At 38.9% G+C, this 19,442-nt stretch overlaps 1 protein-coding gene across 4 annotated transcripts in view; it reads left to right on the forward strand.

The window, feature by feature from the left end:
- LOC131486637 (phosphatidylinositol 3,4,5-trisphosphate 3-phosphatase TPTE2-like) overlaps window positions 1-19,442 on the forward strand; it is a 166,476-nt gene that overhangs the window by 57,892 nt on the left and 89,142 nt on the right. For all 4 annotated transcript variants that reach the window (XM_058686548.1, XM_058686554.1, XM_058686542.1 and 1 more), the window contains 3 exons: window positions 411-464; window positions 1,298-1,366; window positions 19,116-19,163. In XM_058686548.1, coding sequence (XP_058542531.1) covers window positions 411-464; window positions 1,298-1,366; window positions 19,116-19,163 — 171 coding nt within the window. The remainder of the gene's footprint in view (window positions 1-410; window positions 465-1,297; window positions 1,367-19,115; window positions 19,164-19,442) is intronic.

Raw genomic sequence — 19,442 nt, forward strand, 5'->3', positions numbered from 1 at the left:
TTATTTGATCCTTTCTGAGGTGCAGGAAAGACCTCTATGATTCTTGAAGGGTTAATAGGTGGTGTAGGGAGTTAAGACAGAAAATTACAAGGGCAAGCAAGATTAGTATCTACAGACTGAGGTTGAATTTGAAGCAAATTTAACCACAAAATGGTATTATATTTGGGGATTAAAAGATGTATACATAAACTTGATTTTATTAATTTTTTCTACAGGACTAAGATTTTCATTACAAACATGTAAAGTTAGTTTCTAAGGAAATATTAAATACCTGGTTTCAATGAACTGATTAGGATGTTATATTCTTAGGTCAGCCAGATTATAAATCTAGAGTAATTGACGCTAATTTGCATTTAAAAATAAGTCTAGAAAGACATAGAGTCTTACAATGTGCATTTTAAATCCCTTAGCTGTGACTCAAGTGAGTTGAAAAGAGTAACCTGTGTTAAAGCGCCCAAGGAAAGGTGAGATATAAATATGTACAGAGAGAGGAAGGGGGATACTAAAGTTTATGAAGTCAAATTAGTTATGAAGTCCTTGTTTCTAACAATTATGTACATCCTATCCAAGTTATCCGTGATATGTGAAGAGTAGAAGGTGGTGGGAGGGACTCAGATTCCAAATAACTAATTGACATATTTTTAAGTGTTCAATTAGTTTATATATTCTATAGCAAATGTATCAATTTCAACCAAAAAAAGTAAGTCTATGAACTCACTTAGCTCTATGTACATTTTTAATCCTTCACACTGACTTGAATAAAGTGGCATCGGAAGTATTTGACTACTTTGATATATTTTACCTCTCAGCGATGGTGCATTAAAGACTACTGATGTCATTTATTTGGATCAGTGATATATATATACATATACATATATATATATATATATATATATATATATATATAGAGAGAGAGAGAGAGAGAGAGAGAGAGAGAGAGAGAGAGCACACCCAAGAAAGACAGACAAAGAGGATGAAAGAGACAGAAGACAGAAAGGAGACCAAGTGGGGGGTGGGGGAGGGAAGGGGAAGGAGAGGGGGAGAGGGTAGGGATGAGGGAGACACAGGATGGGGGAGGGGAAGAGAAAACTGGAGAGATTTGGAAGTATCCATGAGAATACAGTTTTCTGGACAATAAGTCTAAAATTCTTCCTAAAAATTTAGACCATCTAGTGAGCTAAGTCATGTTTACTATATCCTTTAGATTCAGGGAATTCTTGTTCAAATACATTTTCACATCGCTCGTCCATGTAGCAAATTTCTAATGACATGTTTTTGCATTTGTTGGTGGTTAAAGTATAAGGGAACGACTCTCCAGGTTCCATGATGATGCTGATGAAGACATTGGCTTTCTCAATTCATATGAGTAAGTCAGTTTGAAGTTTGGAGGAGGGGGGTCATCAGTGGATCTCTTATCTTTGCAAAGGTAGAGCTTGTGTTGAGGCAAAAGAGAAGAACTATGGAAAGGTATCAAAATGTTTGAGGGGGAGAGTACACAACAATGACTCAACTTCAATTTGCAGATAAGTACCATGCTTGAAAGAATTATTTTCACACATTCACAGATAAAAATGTTCATCTAGTTAAAAAATGTGAAAATATTCTGAATAGACACTGATTTTATTATAAAGTTTCTTCTTAACAGAGGATTGCAGAATTCTACTTATTCCTTAGTTGTGTTCCTTTCTCATGTTTTTTTTTCTGGATATGTTCTGGTTCCCAGTTTTGTTAATTTTGTCTATGAGCAAATGGGACCCAGAACACAAGTGAACACATTTTTCTGATTAAAGGCCTCTTAGGGCTCACTGGAATTTTGTTAATTTTGACTTGTTTCTGAGTAATCTCCCTGAAAGTAATTACTTCCTGTTGCAATTGACCTGAAGGCATTTTTACTATGTACCCATGGCAAGGTAACGATACGTTCTTAGAATCACATGTGTTGGAACTGCAGAAATATTCATGAGATTTTTCTTCTGCTTTCCTCTTGGCCACTTATTTGACCATTTAGCAGCTTGTGCCAATATGTTGGAGAGTGAGTAGTGCTGAAGAGGAAATTAACTGGTCACTGCTGGAATTTGTTTGCTATCTAGACAAAGATTACATGGAAAATAAGGGGGAAACTAACGAATCCAAATAGTACTCCAGACTACCCATGAATTCATTTCCATTTTCTATGACTTTTTATCATGGGCCATTACTGAAGAGTAAACTGTGCTATTTAATTAAATTTTAGGTCTTGGTATTAGCTATACATTTTCTGCAACAAGACTGCCCAGGACTGAGGCAAAGTTTTTTAAGTTTTTAATTCCACTGTAGTTAACATATGGTGTTATATTAGTTTCAGGTGTACAATACAATGATCCATCAATTCCATACATTTCTCTATGCTCATTATGACAAATGCACCCCTAGTCCCCATCACCTATTTAATTCATCCTCCTACCCACCTCCCCTCTGGTAACCCACCTCCCCTCAGTTAAAAGTCTGTTTGCAGCCACTGTGGAAAACAGTATGGAAGTTTCTCAAAAAGTTAAAAATAGAACTACCCTATGATCCAGCAATTGCGCTACTGGGTATTTACCCAAAGAATACAAAAACACTAATTCAAATGGATACATGCACCCTTGTGTTTATAGCAGTGTTATTTACAATAGCCAAATTATGGAAGTAACCAAAGTGTCTATTGATTGATGAATAGATAAGGAAGATGTGGAAGATACACACACACACACACACACACACACACACACACACACACCTACATACATACACACTGGAATATTATTCAGCCATAAAAAAGAATGAAATCTTCGCATTTGAATGACATGAATGGAGCTAGAATATAATGCTAAGCAATGTAAGTCAGTTAGAGAAAGACGAATACCATACAATTTCACTCCTTTGTGGAATTTAAGAAACAAAACACGCAAAGGGGGAAAAAAGAGAGGGGCATCTGTAAACTGGTACATTACTATTTACAGTACCTATCTACTGGGTGTTACATAATTAAAAACTAATAATAAAAGTAAATAATAGGTGTAAAAGTGTTTTTAAAACTAAAGCACCATAAATAAGTTGTATGCTAAAAGCCAAAAATAACACAACAAAAGTTCTATTAGGAAAATCAGAAAATACAGACAAGCAATAAATCTACCCATAAATAGTAATTTTTAATTTTTGAAACCTGTTATTTTAGGTTCTTTATACATGTTTTGTTTATGGATAAGGTATGCTTACATTAGTTTTTTATTAAGTTTTTTAATTTCAATGTACTTAACATACAGTGTTATATTTCGGGTGTACAATATAGTGATTGAACAGTTCTATATATTACTCAGTGCTCATCATGATAAGTGTATTCTTAATCCCCTTCACCTAGGTCATTCATTTTCCCACCAACCTGTCCTCTGGTAATCCAGTTAAGAGTCTGTTTTTTGGTTTGTCTCTTTGTTCCCCTTTGTTTGTTTCTTAAATTCCACATAGGAGTGAAATCATATGGTATTTGTCTTTCTGTGACTTACTTCACTTAGCATTATACTCTCTAGCTCCATCCATGTCATTGCAAAAGGGAAGATTTCATTTCTTTTTATGGCTGAATAATATTCTGTTGTATGTATATACACATCTTCTTTATCCATTCATCTATCAGTGGACCCTTGGGCTGCTTCCATATCTTGGCTATTGTAAATAATGCTGCAGTAAACATAGGGGTGCACATATCTTTTCAAATTGGTGTTCCATATTCTTTGGGCTAATACCCCATAGTGAGATTACCGGATCACAGTGTAGTTCTTTTTTTTTGATATTTCGAGGAAACTCCATACTGTTTTCCAGAGTGGTTGTACAGTTTGCATTCCCATCAATAGTGCATAAGCATTCCTTTTTCTCCACATCCTCACCAACACTTGTTGTTTGTGTTATTGATTCCAGCCATTCTGACAGTGGGGAGGTATTATCTCATTGATTTTCATCTCCCTGATGCCTTGGGATGTTGAGCATGTTTTCAAGTGTCTGTTGGCCATCTGTATGTTGTCTTTTGAGAAATGTCTGTTCATATCTCCTGCCCATTTTAAATTGGATTACTTGGTTTTTTTTAGTGTTGAGTTGTAGAAGTTCTTTGCATATTTTGGATACTAACCTTTTATCAGCTATGTCACTTGCAAACATCTTCTCCCATTCCATAGGTTGCCTTTTAGTTTTGTTGATTGTTTCCTTTGCTATGCAGAGCTTTTTATTTTCATGTAGTCCCAATAGTTTATTTTTGCCATACTTATATGTGTTTAAAAATACATTTGTTCCTTAGTGATGTATTATGAATATATTTCCAGGTTAATAAAATACACATATACATTTGATTATATATTTTTATTTTTTTAAATTTTTTTTTTTTCAACGTTTTTTTATTTATTTTTGGGACAGAGAGAGACAGAGCATGAACGGGGGAGGGGCAGAGAGAGAGGGAGACACAGAATCGGAAACAGGCTCCAGGCTCTGAGCCATCAGCCCAGAGCCTGACGCGGGGCTCGAACTCACGGACCGCAAGATCGTGACCTGGCTGAAGTCGGACGCTTAACCGACTGCGCCACCCAGGCGCCCCGATTATATATTTTTAACATTTCAAAATTTTTACTGAGGTTCTGCCAATAGCTGAGTTGATTTACTTTAACATTTTTAACAGCTGTGTAATAAATTTGTCATGGCATAGATGTGCCATAATTTATTTAAATAGATATTGCTGGACATCTTTTACAACTTTTACTGTTGCAAAAAGTGACAAATATTTGAGACCAAATCTCTGTGTGTTATCATTTCCTTATGATAAGTTCTTAGAAGTGGAATTCTGTGTCAAAAGAAATGCTTATGAGTCTATTGATATTGATAAGCTCTCCTACACCAAGATACAGAGGTATGCATTTCCTCCTTACCCACACTAGTCATCTTTGATCTTATCAATATTAGTAAATATGTTTGTTCTAATGTACATCTCTTTGACATACTTTTTTCATAGAGTTGAATTTCTTTATTGGCAAAATACCTTTGCCCATTTAAAATTGTGTTTTGTATCTCTGTTGTTGGATTGAAAACTTAAATATATCGATCTTTATTATATCCTATATAGGGCAAGTAATTTTTCCCAGTTTCTCTAGCTTTTCACTATACAGAAACTTATAATTTTCATGCAATAGAATATATCTATACTTTATGATTCATGCCTTTAGGGTCATACTTAGAAAGTATCTACTCAAGATTTTCATATATACACCAAAATTTCTACTATATTTTGAAATTATTTTCTACATTTAAATGAAACATCTTCCCAGAATTTATTTTGCATTAAGGTATAAAGTGTAGGAATCTATTTTTCTCCCACGTGACTACTAGTTTTCCCACGTCAAAATTGCATCACCCTCCATTTTCTTTGCCCCATTTTAATTACCTTTACTGTGCTTATCACCCTATAACTTACGATGATACTTGCTTATTTACTGTATTTATGGTCTATCTTCACAACAAGAATGCAAGCACAATAAAGGAATAAAATTTTTTCTATTTTAATTGCTATCTGTGTAGTGTCTAAAGCAGTTCCATGGCACATAGTAGGCATTCAATGAGTTTGGTTGAATCAATTAACCCTTTATTGAAAAAATTTATCTTTTTCAATGATTTTTAAATCCCTTTCTATTATATTATGAATCTTTGCATACTTGTTGCTTCCAGAATCTATTTTATTCCATGATTTTACTAGCTTGTTGAAAACATTAGTTTTCACACATTAAAGTATAATTTACAGCACACTAAGACATTTTTTTAACTTAAGATACAACTTATATGTGATGAATTTCATGCATTTTGTGGCAATTCTGTGAGTTTTGACTAATACATTCATGTAACCACCACCATAATCATGATAAGAATGATTCTAACATGCCCTTAAAATTTCTCAAGTCCCTTTGTGTTCAGCTCCTCCTACAACCCAGCCTGTGGCAATCACTGCTCTGTTTTCTGTCCTTATAGTGTTACCTTTTCCAGAATGTTATTTAATAGATTTGAGCAGAATTGTAGCCTCTTACATGTAGCATAATGTATTGGAGATTTAACCATATTAATACATGTGTCAGTAGTCTGTTTCTTTTTGTTCCTGACTTGTATTCCACTCTTTGAACATAACCATATTTTCTTATCCATTCCGTCATTAATGGTCATTTGTATTATTTCCAGTTTGGGCCTGTTACGAATAATGTGGTAGGAACATTTGTGAGCAAAGCCTTGTGTAGACATAAGTTTCATTTATCTTTGGTTAATACTGAGGAATAGAATTGCCGAATCTTGGGGCACCTGGGTGGATCAGTCAGTTAAGTATCCACAGCCACCAGTGGCCCTTCTCTTCCTTGCATGGCCAGTGTTTTTGAGGAGATCGAGGCCTGCCACCAGGACACCCTTCATTATAAGGGAGGTGCCCCAGAGCCCCTGACTTTGAACCCTGAACAGCATTTTTTCTGCATATTCTGCTTGATAGGAATATGGAGGGAGGATGGGATCTCTACATTCTCAAGAAAGTGATTAACAGGCAGTTGGGTTATGCTTGCATGAACTAGCTATCCAGCATGTACCATATACTCCATCCCTGCACACCCCGAATGGCCTGTACATTCTTTACGTGCTCCTCTTCCATAATGTTCCTGGGGCCAGGTATGCTGAGGTGCACTGCAATCAAATCCCACAGCAACAGTATAAGCCACAACATCCAAATAATAGAACACAAATAGCTAAGAAACTACAAAAAACATTTTTCCAGGAAGAAGGCAAGTGCTTTATTTAAACAAGCACTAACAAGACCAGTGTCCAGGGAATCAATGGCTTTAATATCTGTGTTTAAACTAGCCATGGCTTGAGAAATGTGGAATAGTCAGGTATATACGTGCTGCAATCTGCCTTGATGATGACATATGTCAGAAACCATCCTACTTTGCAGAACTACTTTTCTCATTTGGAAACCCTCCCCGGTAAGGAGGATGATTACCTTATGCGTGGAATTAAAGGTGGCAACCATGCATTTGGCTAAGGTCTGTACCCACCATTTTATGTCAGTTGTGGCCACAGAGGGAAGAGAGTGGACAGGGGATGGAACCATCAAGATGATCTGTTGGTTCTGTATCGGGCCCTGACCACCTCCCAGTTGGTAGGCTTCTCCTGTGACTGGGTGAGTATACAGCCTGGCAGGTAGGGCCACCCCTAGGTGCAGCACCTAGTCTAGTTATAGGTTAAGTAGGGACAGCTGTGAGTACCACATGCCCAGAGCCATCCCCACAGAGAGAGGAAGGCACCCACAGGAACGGATGCATGTTGTTTCCACAGCCAAGTATCAGCAGTGATGAGTACAGTGTTAATTGCATTGTTGTGTGCATGTCCATCCTACGTTATGACCTATAGCATTTGTGGTCCTGTTGCGCCTCACTATGCACCATGGGGCCACTCCCATAATTTGCACCTGGGTTGCAGTTAATCATCCCAAGCCATCCCAATGGCATATTCCATTGGCAGAGTCTTATTTGTTCCCATATCAATTGGAAAATTTCGTCCTTTGTGTCTTCCTGGGTGGGAAGCCTGAACACTTAGCGAATATGGGTCAGTCCGGGTAGGGGCCCTAAAGGTGTTACACCAAGGGTAGAAGCCTTCCCAAATGCTGAGGTTGGCGGCTTGGATTCCCCAGAGGAGGCCCACGGTCGCTGATAGGGGGAGTTCACTATACACCCAACAGTTGGTCTTATTCTGTAGAAAAGCTATATATAGTCAGGGCCCTCTCAGTAAACAGGTTTCTTATGCAGAATCTAAGGGCAAAAAGTAAGCTGTTGAGTAGGCACCAGAAAAGGAAAGTCTCAGTTGTCTAATAGAATGCAGGAAGTGGTGGTGTTCTGAGATAACCCCACCCTTGGCTGCAGTTTAGCTCCAGGTTTGCAGTACCAAATTGTTTGTTCCCCTTCTGCTACAAGGTAGGTCAAATCTGAAAAGGTTATGGGGGTAAAACAATGCTCCATAAGGCAATTATGATAGTGTCCCTTTTTTATGAGAGGCCTAGGGATGTTTTCATTGTTTTCAGTGGAGTGGGGTGAAGAAATGGGGTGGTGGTTAGGACCTGTTCTATCCCTATCCCTATGGGGCCAAAAACCCAAAACACTGTGGACTTGTTTGCCATTTCCAGGGACAGGCAACTACGTGTTCCCCTGTAAATAGATCTTGTGGCAAGGGCAGTAAAAGGTTCCCTTGTGTTCCTACCTGCAGCAAAGAACATCTTTCCTGCATGCTGTCTACTTATATTCTAAGGGTGACATCAGGCCCTTGCGTGAGTATAGGCACTGGGTCGACTGGAATGTACATGTTTGTTTAATGTCCATATAGCTGTTGACAGGTGATGTGTCCAAAAGGCCAGTGAATGGGTTTCTAGTTAGTTGTTGCAACAGGCCACTCCTGCATTCTATCAACCCAGCTGGGGTGGCATTGTATGGTAGATGGAAATGCCAATGGACGTCTTGAGCTTTTGCCCGCACTTGCACTTCATGTCCTCTGAAGTGGGAGCCTTGATTGCTGTCAGGGTCAGTGGGCACCCTGTATGCAGCACACGGCTGTTCCAGGCCACAGATGGTGGCCCTCTGTGTGGTACATTTACTGGGGTTGGCTTGCAGGTGTCCTGAATAAGTGTCACACATGTCAAAATATAACAGCAGCCATCAGAGAGAGGCAGGGGACCAATATAGTCAATCTTCCATCTCTGAATGGGGTGCCCACCTCCCCACTATCTGTCTGGTGCCTCTCAGTAAAGGTCATAGTCAATCCTGGCCACAGGTTGGGCCTTCTTGGCAGATGGTTGCAATGTCTTTGTCATGCAGCGGCAAGCCCCAGTTCTTAGCAATGGCCCACAACGTCTGTTGTCCTCGATTTCTCATGTTGTGTAGCCAGGTGGCAGTGTCTTCCATTGGAATGTCTTCTAGGAGGTGGATGCAGCCCAATTCATCAGCCTGTCGGTTACCAGGTGGGGTGTGTGCATCTACATGGTAAACAGTAATGTTTACCTCATGTGCATTGGAGTTCTACATGTTGTTTCCCAAAGTGGTCACCCTGCCACCATCTAGTCCTGTGCCTCCCATTGGAGAAGCCAATGGCTGGTCCCTTGTAGATTTCCCAGCTATCTATTCATAGAACAGTGGAATCAGGCTCATGGCACAATGCCATCTATGCTGTTTGCAATTCAGCCCACTGCCGTGGGCTACTGTGTCCAGTGCCAGAATCTTTCCAGATACTTTCAGTTGAGGGTTGGATGGCAATAGCTGTCAAGGTGCAGGGGTCACCTCTTGTTGACTCTTCAGTGTACAGGCATGCTCAGGGATCGGTCCACCTCCTTTCTGCATAAAAAGTGGCAGCTGCGGTGGCTTTGCTGCCTCAGCTAGCTAATGGCTGTCCTTCAGAGGTGACATGAGTCACAAGGCCAAGAATGGAGTACAGATCTACAATAAGAGGGATGTTTATGAAGGTACTATGTTGTGGCAAGAAGACATGCCTTTTGGCTGCAGTCTGGATTTTTGGGCAATGCCTGACTTGGACTCTTGAAATGTATCCTTTAGCCATCCTGCTCTAGGGTACTGAATGCGAATGGTCACTGGGATTCTTTTAGTCATGTCTTCTGCTTGCTGTAAGGCCTGGTAAGTAGCACACAGGTGTTCTAAAATGCAATACCACATTGCAGCTTCTTTCTGTAACTGTGACCGGAAACCTAACAGTATGCATTTGTGCCCTTGCCATCGCTACAAGTTCCATCTAAACCCCTTCTGGGTGACCGGCTGCATCCATTCAAATGGTTGTCCCTATACACAAACACCTAAGGCTTGGACCTGTTTAACAGCCACCTTGGCTTGAATGCTTCTCTTTCCTTTGAGGACCAGTCCCACTGGGATTCCGTTTTTACCAATCTGTGAAGGGGCTGAAGCACTTGAGCCAAGTGAGGGATAAATGGACACGAATACCCTAAGAAACCTAGGGAAGTTTGCAACTGCTTTGAGGTGGTGGGACATGGATATTTTACCAATAACTGCTGCAGGAACAAGTTTTTTTTTAAATTCCAGTATAATTAACATACAGTGTCATATTAGTTTCAGGTGTACAATATAGTGATTCAACAATTCTATACATTCCTCAGCTCTCGTTATGATAAATGTACTTTTTGATCCCCTTCACCTATTTGACCCATCCTCCACCTACCTCTCATCTATAACCATCAGTTTGTTCTCTATATTTAAGTGTCTGATTTTTTTGTCTCTTTATTTCTTTGAAAAAAATTTTTAGGTTTATTTATTTATTTTGAGAGAGAGAGAGCAAGGGAGGGGCAGAGGAAGAGGGAAAGAGAGAAAGAATCCCAAGCGGGCTCTGCACTGCCAGTGCAGAGCCCAGTACAGGGCTTGAGCCCACAAACTGTGAGATCATGACCTGAGCCAAAACCAAAAGTCAGACGCTTAACCGATTGAGCCACTCAGGGACCCCTTGTCTCTGTTTGTTTGTTTTGCTTCTTAAATTTTTTTTTTAACGTTTATTTATTTTTGAGACAGAGACAGAGCATGAATGGGGGAGGGGCAGAGAGAGAGGGAGACACAGAATCGGAAGCAGGCTCCAGGCTCTGAGCTCTGAGCCATCAGCCCAGAGCCCGACACGGGGCTTGAACTCACGGACCGCGAGATCGTGACCTGAGCTGAAGTCCTTCGCTTAACCGACTGAGCCACCCAGGCGCCCCTGTTTTGCCTCTTAAATTCCACATTTGGTATTTGTCTTTCTCTGGCTTATTTTACTTAGCATTATACTCTCTAGATCTGTCCAGGTTGTTGCAAATGGTGAAATTTCATTTTTTATGGCTGAATGATATTCTGTTTTGTATATATTCCACCTCTTCTTTAGGCATTCATCTATCAATGGACACTTGGCTTGCTTTCACAATTTGGCTATTGTGAATAATGTTGCAGTAAACATTCAAATTCATATTTTTTGGGTAAATACTCAGTTGTAGAATTAATGGATCATATGGTAATTCTATTTTTAGCTTTTTGAGGAACATCCATCTGTTTTCCACAGTGGCTGCACCGGATGGTATTGCCACCTACAGTGCTTGAGGGTTCCTTTTTCTCCACAGCCTCACCAACACCTGTTTCCTGTGTGCTTGATTTTAGCAATTCTGACAGGTGTGAGGAGATAGGTCATTGTGGTTTTGATTTGCATTTCCCTAATAATAAGTGATGTTGAGCATCTTTTCATGTTATCTGTTGGCTATCTGTATGTCTTGTTGGAGAAATGTCTTCTGCCCATTTTTTAATTGGACTATTTGGGGTTTTTTGGTGTTGAGTTGTATAAGTTCTTTATATATTTTGGATACTAACCCTGTTTTTCAGGTATGTAATTTGCAAATATCCTTTCACATTCAGACAGTTGTCTTTTCATTTGGTTGATTGTTTCCTTGACTCTACAAGAGCTCTTAATTTTGGTGTTGTCCAAGTTGTTTAATTTTGCTTTGGTTTTCCTCACGTTAGGTGACATATATAGAAAAATGTTGCTATGGCTGATCTCAAAGAAATTACTGCCTATGTTTTCTTCATTGAACTTTATAATTTGAGGTCTCATATTTAGGCCCTTAATCTGTTGTGAGTTTGTTCATGTGTGTGGTGTAAGAAAGTGGTCCAGTTTCACTCCTTTATATGTAGCTGTCCAGTTTTCCTGACACCATTTGTTAAAGAGACAATCTTTTCCCCATTGTATATGCTTGCCTCCTTTGTTGTAGATTAATTTGCCATAAAAGCATGGGTTTATTTCTGGGCTCTCTGTTCTGTTCCATTTGCCTGTCTGTTTTTGTGCCAATACTATACTGTTGTGATTGCTACAACTTTGTAGTGTATCTTGATATCTGGGATTAGGACACTTCCAACTTTGTTGTTGTTTGTCAAGACTGATTAGGCTATTTGATGTCTCTTGCGGTCCCAAACAAATTTTTAGGATTATTTGTTCTAGTTCTGTGAAAAGTGCTTTTGGTGCTCTGATAGGGATTACATTAAATTTGTAGATTGCTTTGGGTAGTATGGCTATTTTAACAATATTTGTTTTCCCAGTCCATGACCATGGAATGGCTTCCATTTGTTTGCTTTCCTTTTTTCATTGATGTTTGATAGTATGCAGAGTACAGGTCTTCCATCTCCTTGGGTAAGTTTATTCCTAGGTAGTTTACTCTTTTTGGTGCAGTTACAAATGGGATTGTTTTCTTAATTTGTCTTTCTGCTACTTCTTTATTAGTGTATAGAAGTGCAACAGATTTCTGTATATTAATTTGGTTTTGTGGGACTTTACTGACTTTATCAGTTATAGTAGTTTTGGTGGAGTCTTTAGGGTTTTTCTATATATAGTTTTAGGTCATCTGTAAGCAGAGACTCTAATATTCTCTTTACCAATTTAAATTCCTTTTGTTTCTTTTTTCTTGTCTGATTGCTGTGGCTAGGACTTTCAGTACCATGTTGAATAAAAATGGCGAGAGTGGACATCCTTGTCTTGTTCTATATCTTAAAGGGAAAGCTCTCAGTTTTCACCACTGATTATGATGTTATTGTGGGTTTGTCATATATGGCCTCTATTTTATTGAGGTATGTTCCCTCTAAAGCTACTTTTATTGAGTTTTTATCATAAATGTATGTTGTATTTTATCAGGTGCCTTTTCTGCATCAATTGAAATAGCCATATATGTTTGATCCTTTCTCTGGTTGATATGTTGTATCACATTGATTTGTGAATATTGGCCCACTCTTGCATCCCTGGAATAAATCCCACTTGATTGTGGTGAAAAAAATTTTAATGCATTGTTGGATTTGATTTGTTACCATTTTGTTGAGGAATTTTGCATCTGTGTTCATCAAGATATTGGCCTCTAATTCTTTTTTTTGTAGTGTATTTATCACGTTTTGGTATCAGGATAATGCTGACCTTATAGAATGAATTTGGAAGCTTTCCTTCCTCTTCTATTTTTAGAATAATTTGAGAAGAATAGGTATTAACTCTTCTTTAAATGTTTAATAGAGGGACGCCTGAGTGGCTCAGTTGGTTGAGCAACTGACTTTGGCTCAGGTCTTGATCTCACAGCTCGTGAGTTCGAGTCCCACGTCAGGCTCTGTGCTGACAGCTTGGAGCCTGGAGCCTGCTTCAGATTCTGTCTCCCTCTCTTTCTGCCCCTAACCAGCTCACATTCTGTCTCTGTCTGTCTCAAAAATAAATAAACATTTAAAAAATTTTTTAAAAAGTGTTTAATAGAATTCCCCTGTAAATCCATCTGGTCCTGGGCTTTTGTTTATCAGGAGTAGTTTCGATTACTGAATCAATTTCATGCTAGTAATTGGTCTGTTCAAATTTTTGATGTCTTCCTGATTCAGTTTTGGGATGTTATGTTTCTAGTAATTATCCAGTTCTTGTAGGTTGTCCAGTTTGTTTGCATATAATTTTTTATGATATTCTCTTATAATTGTATTTTTGTGTGTTGGTCATTCTCTTCCCTCCTTCATTTCTGAATTTATTTGCATGCACTCGCCCTTGTGTGTGCTCTCTTGCTCTTGCTTTCCCTCTCTCCCTCTCCCTCCCTCTCCCTCTCTCTCTCTCTCTCTCTCTCTCTCTCTCTCTCTCTCTCAGTCTGACTAAAGGTTTACCAATTTTGTTGATCTTTTCAAAGAACCAGCTTCTGCTTTCATTTATCTGTTCTACTGTTTTTGTTTTAGTCTCCATTTCACTTATTTCTGCTCTAATCTTTATTATTTCTTTCCTTCTACTGGCTTTGGGCTTTGTCCTTTTTCCAGTTCCTTTAGGTGTAAGGTTAGGTTGTTCATTTGAGATATTTTGTGGTAGTTGAGGTAGGCCTGTATTGTTATAATCTTTCCTCTCAGAACAACTTTTGTTGCATCCAAAATTTATTTCTGGTTTCACACCATTGTGGTTAGAAAAGATGTATGATATGATTTCAATCCTTTGGAATTTGTTGAGATTTGATTTGTGGCCTAACATGTTATCTATTCTGGAGAATGTTCCATGTGCACTCATAAAGAATGTATATTCTGCTGTTTTAGGATGGAGTGTTCTGAATATATGTGTTAGGTCCATCTGATCCAATGAGTCATTCAAAAACCACAGTTTCCTTGTTAATTTTCTGTCTGGATAATCTGTCCATTGATGTAAATGGGGGTATTAAAGTCCCCTACTATCATGCTATTACTCTCAATTTCTTGCTTTATATGTGTTAATAGTTGCTTTATGGATTTATGTTCTCCCAAGTTGAGTGCATAATTTATATTTGGGTGCATACAGTTATGTTTTCTTGCTGGTTTGTTCCCTTTATCATTATGTCTCTTTGTCTCTTTGTTTAAAGACTTTTTTATGTAAGTATTGCTATCCCAGCCATTTGCTTCCATTTGTATGGTAAATGTTTTTCCATCCCCTCACTTTCAATCTGTATGTCTTTAGATCTGAAATGAGTCTCTTGTAGGCAGCATATAGATAGATATTTTTATCCATTCAGTCACTCTATGTCTTTTTATTGGAAAGTTTAGTTCATTTACATTTTAAGTAATTATTAATAGGTATATGTACTTATTTGTTTTACAGTTGTTTTTGTAGTTCTTCTCTGTTCCTTCTCTTGCTCTCTCCCTTGTGGTTTGATGTCTCATTTAGTGATATCCTTGGATTCCTTTCTCTTTATTTTTTGCATAATCTATTACAGCTGTTTGATTTGTGATTATTAGGTTCATGTATAACATCTTATGCACATAGCAGTCTATATTAAATTGGTGGTTGCTTAAGTTTGAACACTTTCTAAAAGCACTAAATTTTTACACACCTCGTGTTTTATGTATATGATGTCATACTTTGCATCCTTTTATTTTGTGAATCCCTTGAATGATTTTTATAGATATATTTGATTTTGCTGCTTTTTGCTTTAACCTCCATACTGGCTTTATAAGTAACTAGTCTACTATAGTTATTTACCTGTTTGTATTTACCTGTGAAATTTTTTCCTTTCATAATTTTCTTACTTTTGATAATGGCCTTTTCTCTCCACTGAAAGAATTTCCTTTAACATTTCTTGTAAGACTTGCTTAGTAGTAATGAACTCCTTTCACTTTTGTCTGGGAAACTCTTGCTCTCTCCTATTCTGAATGACAGCCATGCTGGATAGAATATTTTTGACTGTAGGTTTTTTTCCTTTCAGCACTTTGAATATATTATGCTACTCTCTTCTTCCCTGCAAAGTCTCTGCTGAAAAACCAGCTGATAGTCTTATGGGATTTCCTTTTTATATAACTGCTTTATTTTCCTTTGCTGCTTTAAAAAATCTTTTTATCACTACCTTTGGCCTTTTTAAATGTTATGTGTCATGGTGTGGAATTCTTTGTATTAATTTTGTTGGGAGCTCTCTGTGCCTCCTGGATCTGGGTGCCTGTTTCTGTCCCCAGATATAAGCAGTTTTCAACTATGATATCCTCAAATAAATTTTCTGCCCCCTTGTCCCTCTCTTCTCCTTTAGGGATTCCTATAATGTGAATGTTACTATGCTTGATGATTTTGCTTGATTCCCTTAACCTATTCACATTTTTATTCTTTTGTGTTGTTGTTGTTAAGCTTGGTTGCTTTCTGTTATTCTATCTTCCAGCTTGCTAATCCATTCTTCTGCCTCTATTCTTTATTCCCTCTAGTGTTTTGTTTTTTTTTTTAATTTCAGTTATCGAGTTCTTCACTTCTGATTGGTTCTTTGTTATATTTTATATCTTTTTTACAGTTCTCCCTGAGGTCCTCCAGTCTTTTTTTTTTTTTCCAGTAAGTATCTTTGTGACCATTACTTTGACTTTTTTATCAGGCATATTGCTTATCTATGTTTCATTTTAGCTCTTTTGCTGTAGTTTTGTCCTGTCCTTTCATTTATGACATATTCCTCTGTTCCCTTACTTTATCTAACTCACTGTGTTTGTTTCTATGTATCAGGAAAGTCAGTTATGTCTCTTGACCTTGAAAGTAGTGGTGTTATGAATAAGAGGTTCCGTAGTGCCTGTTTACCAAAAATAGGTATCTCCTACGTGGATTGCATGCATTCTACTCTTGTGGTTAAGCCTCATTTCCTTTCAGTCCAGTTGGCTACAATGGCCTATGTTGCCTGTAGTAAGCAGGGTGTGGTTCCTCTGCTGTTAAGGGGCCAGTCTGGGGCCGCTGTGGACTTGCAGTTGAGTGGTGTCAGCAGTCAGAAAAGATGCCTGGCTTCAACCCATTTGCTGGGACTGTAGTCACAGTGAACTCACGGCACTCGCCTTGTGTTGTACTCTGAGAAAATTTGGTTGGTGGGTGGGGCCTGCAGACTGTCTAAATGCCTCCCCCCAGTTTATCTTCCAGAACTTCGGTGGCCCAAACTGTTGGTCTCTCTTCCTGTGCTGCCCCCTGGGAAGTTTTTATTGGTGGGAGGGGATGGCAATCACATCAGATGCCTACCCCCAGTCCATCTGCTCAGGTGACATGTACATTGGTTGACAGGGCACTCTGTACTGCCAGTTATAAGTTTCAACTGCTGGGACTGCAGTGGAATTGGTGTGTGTAGTTCTCTTCCCCTCTCCTCAGGGCAAATGCCGCTTTGAAGGGAGCCCCTCTGAGTGGGGCATGTTGAATGTGGCAGATTCACAGGAGAGCATGAGGGCCAGGTGCATAGTGTTAGCAAGGCAGGTGAAGAGTGTTCCCACTGGTTCCCACAAGTGCCAGGATATCTAGGCTGGGGGGGGGGGGTGGTGGCAAATGGTCCCACTCTCCCTGGATCTCCCAGGGATCTCACTAAGGAGCCCTACTCTCTAGCACACACTCTGAGATTAGTAAATAAATCTCATTCACTGTACCCCAGGTATTTTTCAACCTGATGCTTCTATGTTTATCTCGGTGGGATTGTTTGTTGTTCTGGCTCTTTAAGGGCAAGGACTCAGTTTCCTATCACCCTCTGGCTCTCCCAGAACTAAGCCCACTGATTTTTAAAGTACTCTGAGTTAAGCCCTGCTGGTTGTACAAACTCACAAAGTTAAGCCCCACTGATTTTCAAAGCCAAATGTTTTGGAGACTCATCTTACCAGTGCAGGCCCCCCATGACTGGGGTACCTGCTGTGGAGTCTGTTCCTCTCCCTTTTCCAGGCAGGATCCTTCCTGTTGGTGGTTAGTCTCAGCAGGACTTTTGTTCCCGTCTGCATCTCCACTCCACATCCCCTTTTTCAATGTGGCCTCCCCTTTATAATGAACTGTGGAAAGTCTGTCCTGCCAGTCTTTGGGTCATTTTCTGGGTTAGTGACACTGATGTGGCTGCTATCCTGGTGTGCCCAAGGTGAGCTTAGTATCCTCCTACTCCAACATCTTCCTAGAAGTCTCTAGATAACCTGCAATATTAAAGCCATGCTATTATGGAGAATTTCATGTTATTTATCCTTGGTTTTAGAATCATTTGTTTACATTGCCACATGCAACACTAACAATGATTATTTAGACTTAGTTCTGAATTTTTATGATTGCTTAACACGTTTTCCCTGTGAGGTATCTTCCTTATTCCTGAGTTCTTCATTTTGATTCATCGCTCAGTTGAGCACTTCTTTGAGTAATTGTTTTTAGGAGAGACGCATGCCTGCTATGTTTTGAACTGTGGCATGTTGGGGGGTGTTTTTCTGTTCCTTTCAAATATGAACAGTGCTTCTCCTTCAAATGTGAACAGTTCTCCTATAGAATTACTGAGTTACAGTTCTTTCCCTGCAAACTCCACACATGTTGTTTAAAGCTATACACTTAACATGCTCTTTTTTTTAAAAATCTCAATTGTATATTTACTTGAAGTAGTTTGGGGAAGCCCTGAAAGAGGTAGGGGAGTTAAAGCATCCCCTTTGTGCCTCATGATTCTGTCAGGCATGGTTCTGTGTAGTCACTTTGTCAAGCAAGTTCCAGGTTATCATAATATTTCTTCACTACCCAGAGATCCGGTCTGTGTGGGATCAGAAGGGCATGTTTTAAGAAAATGGCAACCTCTACGCAATTCACCTCTTTTGGCCAATCAGGCACACATCCACATTATCCTGAGCTTCCTAAGCCTGGGCAGAGGTGGTGGATGCAGGTGGAGGAGGGAGAATTTGCAGAAAGGAGGAAGCTCTTCTACCTCTGCTTTGCCATTCATCTGTGGCCAATTTTGGGAGTGCCCAGTTCTATTCAGCATATGTTCACTCCATTGTTTCGTTCAGTCTTGGGTACAGGCTATGAACACTGCTTTGACATTGATGCCACCGGAGTGGAGTTTGGGTCCCACATTGTAGGCATCTGCAGGGCAGTAAATTGCTCCCCAGTGGCTACCTTGTCTCCAGCCATAGAGTAAAATGAAGCATAACTTGAAGGCCCCATCAAACAGGCTCTCCTCCTCCTATTAATGGAAGGAGCCCAATCTCTAGGGTGTTTCTCCTTTGAAATATATCTTACTAAAATTCTTTATCTCCAAAGTGCACTTGCACCCCCAATGTGATTCTCATTAATGATTAACTGTTGTGTTATGGGATATCTTTTTTCAAGAGATGAACATTATAGGACAAGAGTATCATTTATTCCCTACCTATCCCTGAAGTCCTTTATTTGGCTGCTGTGGAAACAGACCTGGCCAAGGTTTGATAACTTGCACAGGATCCCTCAGCTCATCTATGGGAGAGCTGGAATGCCTATCTCTCTACCACGCCTTTCTGTCTCTACATTATCTTGCTTTAGTTGATGACCCCAACTTAATATTACCATCAAATTGGGATTGGGGCTTTGCAGGCAAGGGAAATACTACTAAACACAGTTTAGAGTTTTATTTGAATTTATTCCACATATGAAAACTTAAAAATCATGAAGCAGAACAATGAAAATCCTAGTAAACAGCATTTTGTTATGCAACTTCTGAAGAACTTTCTTTTAAAACTATGTTTCTAGAATCCTTTTTTATTGGCTAAATTCATATTCCATATTAGAAGAAATCTGTGATAAATTTGAAGACTCTGGAATTTAATTTTTACTTCTTTTTGTTGCAGCATGATTAAGAGAATTGTGTACTCACTTGTATCATCACTCACATTCAGGTATGTGAGACCCTAGAAAGGGAGGAAATTAAATATGCATAATATTTAATATTTTTAATGATAAAGGACCTGGGAGGGGGGAAACACATTTTCACTGTCAGTATGTTGCTAAATAGCTCTTGTGCCCCATTTTATGTAACATAATTTGTATTGAAATTTTAGTTTCAGCTGAACATTGAGAAATTCAAAGAAATGGTATTTACCTAAGCCTAATAGTAACATATTAGTATGTTTTTTCTACCTGTAAAAGTAAAAATAATGAAGCATGCTTTTAAAAAT

This window comes from Neofelis nebulosa, chromosome 1 (assembly GCF_028018385.1).
Source record: "Neofelis nebulosa isolate mNeoNeb1 chromosome 1, mNeoNeb1.pri, whole genome shotgun sequence".
Lineage (NCBI taxonomy): Eukaryota > Metazoa > Chordata > Mammalia > Carnivora > Felidae > Neofelis > Neofelis nebulosa.